General features: G+C 37.2%; 1 protein-coding gene across 1 annotated transcript; it reads left to right on the top strand.

Moving 5' to 3' along the window:
* Window positions 1-473: 473 nt before the first annotated feature.
* LOC146192338 (uncharacterized) lies at window positions 474-1,444 on the top strand. The gene has a single exon (XM_084600047.1). The coding sequence runs from the start codon at window positions 554-556 to the stop codon at window positions 1,256-1,258; it is 705 nt and encodes a 234-aa protein (XP_084456173.1). The 5' UTR covers window positions 474-553; the 3' UTR covers window positions 1,259-1,444.
* Window positions 1,445-5,024: the final 3,580 nt, after the last annotated feature.

Raw genomic sequence — 5,024 nt, 5'->3', positions numbered from 1 at the left:
TATAAGCTGCAAATTGCTAGAACACATAATCTCCTCCGCCATAATGGGTCATCTGGTGAAGCATAACTTCTTTTTTCCCAATCAGCACGGCTTCCTACATGGTAGGTCTTGCGAAACACAACTGTTTGAATTGGTTACTGACCTTCATCATGCTGTTCATGTGCACTCTAAAATAGACGCCGTATTTATAGATTTCGCCAAAGCATTCGACAAAGTCCCACACATACGTCTAATAAAGAAGCTTGAAAATTTAAACATAAATTATAAGGTTATTTGTTGGATAAGGAGTTTTTTGGCTAATCGCTATCAATCAGTCTTTGTTAACCGCCATTCTTCCTCCCACTCCCCCGTTAAATCTGGAGTGCCGCAAGGGTCTGTACTCGGACCTATTTTGTTCTTAGTTTATATAAATGATATCAGTAATAACCTAAATTCCACGGTCAAATTATTTGCTGATGATTGTGTGGTATACAGACAGATAACTGATCTTTCAGACTGTACTCATTTACAATCAGACATTGATAAGATCAACAATTGGTGCACACAATGGCAAATGGAAATTAACACCTCAAAAACAAAACTTGTCAGATTTACCACAACATCTAACACCGAACCATTCCATTACACTTTGAACAACGTGCGTATTGAATCGGTACCCATCATAAAGTATTTAGGTGTACATTTAGCATCAGACCTTTCATGGAACTGTCACTTAGATACGGTCATCAATAAGGCTTCCAAAACACTCGGCTTCCTCAGACGCAACCTGCGATTAGCTAATCCAGACACAAAGCTATTAGCATACACCACATTAGTGCGCTCTAAGTTGGAGTACGCCTCTTTAATTTGGAACCCTCATCAAGCATACTTAGTAACAAAATTGGAGTCTCTGCAAAATAAAGCCGCCCGTTTCATATCTAAAAACTATTCGCGATCAGCAAGTATAACTGAAATAAAAACAGCCCTCAACTTACCTCTTCTTGAAAGACGGAGAATGTTTTCCTTACTGTCCTTTTTCTTCAAATTATATTATAGTAATTCTTCCTTTGCGTTGTATCATATCACGCCGGCTCATCATGTATTCCCACGCATTGATCACCAACTGAAAGTGCAACCCATCTTTGCTCGAACCAATCTGTTCTTTCACTCGCCTCTCCTCCTCGCCATCCGTCAATGGAATCTGCTGCCTGCCACCATTGCATCTTCCAGTGATTATGAAACGTTTGTAACCGGACTAAAAAATCACTTCGAGCTGTAACCTTCATCTTTGCATTTCTTTTTTATGTTCGTATTAAAGCGCTGCTCTTCGAAAAACGTGAATGTTAGGTGCCATCTGTATCTTTATTTGAGTGTTTGAAGCATTAGCTTTTCAACATTTTGCGCCTGGCTATATTGTTAACCACTGTATACTTATCGCAATTTTGGATGCATTGTTTGTACTGTTGTCCCACTTTCCGCCCCCCCCCCTCCCCTGTGTAATGCCCGCCCGGGCCTTTAGGGTATTTGAATAAATAAATAAATAAACTTTCCGTGTCTGGCTAATCTCGGACCCGCTAACAGACCAGTATAGGCTAGCTTTGGATATATTGGCCCAGAACATATCAAAGTTGAATGTAAGGTTTTTACTATATTCAGTTAAGCCCCGGAGGAGTAACGAGGAATCTAATTTCCTTGTTCACGTACCGCAATAACGTGTGTTGTTGGGAATTATTTAGGTGAAATCACCAAAAATAAAATCTGTAACGTAAACAAATCGATTCGTGTGCATATAGTGATTTTATTGAATGTCGTGGTCATCAACCTGTAGATGCCTTGGGGCGCACGTGTATTTTGACTTAACATGCATCACAATATCGACCTGCCTCTGGACTCTAATAACAGATCATTTGGTCTTCCTATTGGTAACGTTAAACACGTCCCTATCGACGTTAAAAAACTGGCATATACAAATGTAATCCACCTTAAAATTCAATATGCAGTGGCTATTTGAGATCGATCCTTATCAAGCCTACGTTATTGCTAATATCGAATCCTAGCAGGACCGTGCTGTGCGTTTTATATTTTTCAGACTGCACACTTTTCACAAGTGCTACAGCATTACAAAAAAGTGTCAAAGTGAAAGATTCTTTACATCGTCGTGAACAAGCTTGTTAGCTCGTTTAAAACCTCTTCGTAAGCTTTATCATCATCCCTTACTTTGCAGTGATTTGTTCATGTCATCTTTGCACGAGGTGATAATTCTACCAAACTTAAATGCGTAAAGGGTTATTGATCGTCTTCGGCCAATCCATTCATACCTCGTAGAGAGAGAGAGAGAAAGAGAGAGAGAGAAAAGCACAACATAAAGGTAGGGGGGTTAACTAGGAGACGCCGTACAGGCTACCCTACACGTAGGGAAGGGAGCACAAAGAGAAAATGGAACAAAAGAGTGGTAATATTCATACCTCGTAATTTTATTGCGTGGTACAACTTGCCATCGGATATCACTACACAAACTGGCAAAAAAATTCCAAAAACTGCTTCGCTGTGACGAAACTGTGTAGAATATTTTGATGACGTTTTTCCTGTTTTCCATCTTGTCATGTTACGCATAATGTTTCATTCATGCTTGTTGCGATTGTTCTTCCGAAATATTGCGATTATTAATATATTTGTGCCTCACTCTGTGTAATATTTTCCTCTTGATGGCCTTGAGTACGGAATAAAAAAATAAATAATTAAATAAATCTAACAGAAATCAATGAAATATCAAGGAACTGAGATTTTGATATGAAAAAAGAAAGAAAGAATAGAGAGCAGTTTCCTTCCCATCCCATCGTCCAACACAAACAAAAGTCAGACTTCTGTCAGCGTGCAAAGGCAACTTCAACGCCTTTCAGGAAGCTTTCAGTTTTGCGCGACGTTGATGAAGCGACGAGAGACGCATTATTGGGTCTTTTCAGTGACTACCGTCGAAAACGTGTGGGTTCTGGTGGGACACATACAATTTTTCTTTAAGTTCCAAAAAAGAAATTTTAGGCATTTAAACGCTTATGAGCATATGCATGGAATGGGTATTCGGTAACATTATTATTATCATTTATTATTATTTTTATTATTATTATTATTATTATTATTATTATTATTATTATTATTATTATTATTATTATTATTATTATTATTATTATTATTATTATTATTATTATTATTATTATTATTATTATTATTATTATTATTATTATTAAACTCTTTTTGTCCTCACCTTGACACCTTCCAAAACTCGCTTTGTTCATTTATATTGGATGTTCGTAGCGTTGTATTCTAAATAGTACTTTATCTCATATAACTCCTACTTTCTAGCCTAAAATATTTAATTTACTTCACTTCTTCTTTTTCTCCTATACAATGCTGTCTGTATCTTGAACTGCTTTTTATCAGTTTCTTAATTATATTTTAGCTTTAAACTTTATATTTGAATCTTACTGTCCCGCGTTCAATTCTATTTATTGTACTTTTCTGTATTTCTAGCCTGTGTTTTAGGTAACACGCACTTGTTGCTCCTTTAATGGTTGTTTATTTTATGTATATATATTTTTATTACTATAATCAATGTCAGTTATTTGTTGCTTTTTTTTTTTCTCTCTGTATATATCGTTTTTTTTCTTTCGTGATGTGCTCAACAATTCTCTCACTGTGTATATAAGACATGCTACTCATTGATTTTTTTTCTTTTCGTGATAGTGTTCGTCTCAGGTTCATTTCATGTGTTATTTCCTCTTCTGTGTTTTATATGTGTGTGCAAAACGTGTGTGTGCATTTTCTTTTTTTATCTTTTTTTTATTTGTGCTGCATCAAGAAGACCACATGGTTGTTCCTGCGCACATTAAATAAAGATTGATTATTATTATTATTATTATTATTATTATTATTATTATTATTATTATTATTATTATTATTATTATTATTATTATTATTATTATTTTATACCTGGGCTATAGCCGGATACCAGTAAAGAAGCTTCACCGATTCTTGCGAATCGAATCATTTAAATGCCACTAAAAAGAACCCTTGCTGTAATATTTTAACGCTAGAACTCTATAGAGGACATCTGTATAAGTACTTCGCTGAAATTTAAGAGCTTAACGTGGAGCCTATAATTTACAAATGATTTTTAAATATGACTTTGGCAACCAGTCACATCTGATTAGTGCGACACTACCCTGCACTCTTCAGCCTGACGAGGGCGAGACGGAGGGGGGTGGTCGCTGTCGCGACTTGTTTTCTTCATTTTGTTCTTGCGTGCCGGCGGGCGCTGAGTTGAAGGTGGAGACAAGAATAATCATTTTCGATCACCCACATGTTCGCTGCTAATGAAGCTAGCTTAATAATATTTGCCTTACGGTGAGAACTGATGGGATAGCCATCGCTTGATCGCGTTTTACAGCTTTAGCATATAACATTTCATGGGCCTTTTAAATCTGCTAGCGAGTGAACACAGACTGTGCCAGAAGAAAAGACGTTCATCGCGCCTTATGCGAATTAACGGTGGTGACGTTAGCATCTGTCTATGTTGGCTGAAGGGCATACGTTTGGGGGCACCTGCTGCTTTTTTCTTGCGTTGTGCCCGACTATTTCTTGTTTTACTAAGCTATCGTTAATAATGTTGCAGTTCATGAGAAAACAATGCTTGCGTTCGTTGTCGCAGAGTGTTTGTTGCCAAGCAAAACAAATTTTGCTGTTTAATGTCTCGAAAGGCAAATGGGATTCATAGGACTACGCAGTGAAAAGCTGCGGATGTTTTTACAATATTTGGATTTCGATTATGTGCACTAACATCGCGCAGCACACGGGCGCCATTTCAGTTCCTCCTTCAATCAACATTCAGCCAGAATGGAACCAGGATCATCAGTAGCCAACAGCCTTAACAAGTGAGCATCGTTGAGGGTTAGTTCAGAAATTACCGTACAAACGACTGTGAAAAAGAAAATCGGTGACACGGGCAGGAGTTTGAAGGGAAACCCGAATGAGATTACATCCCCTAGTGT

This window comes from Amblyomma maculatum, chromosome 4, assembly GCF_055883805.1.
Source record: "Amblyomma maculatum isolate TAMU_Amacu chromosome 4, ASM5588380v1, whole genome shotgun sequence".
In the NCBI taxonomy this organism is placed as follows: Eukaryota; Metazoa; Arthropoda; class Arachnida; order Ixodida; family Ixodidae; genus Amblyomma; species Amblyomma maculatum.
This window is presented reverse-complemented; position numbering and strand designations above follow the sequence as displayed.

Excerpts from the sequence above, each read along its gene's own strand:
- LOC146192338 (XM_084600047.1), top strand. The coding sequence starts at position 554 with ATGGAAATTAACACCTCAAAAACAAAACTTGTCAGATTTACCACAACA.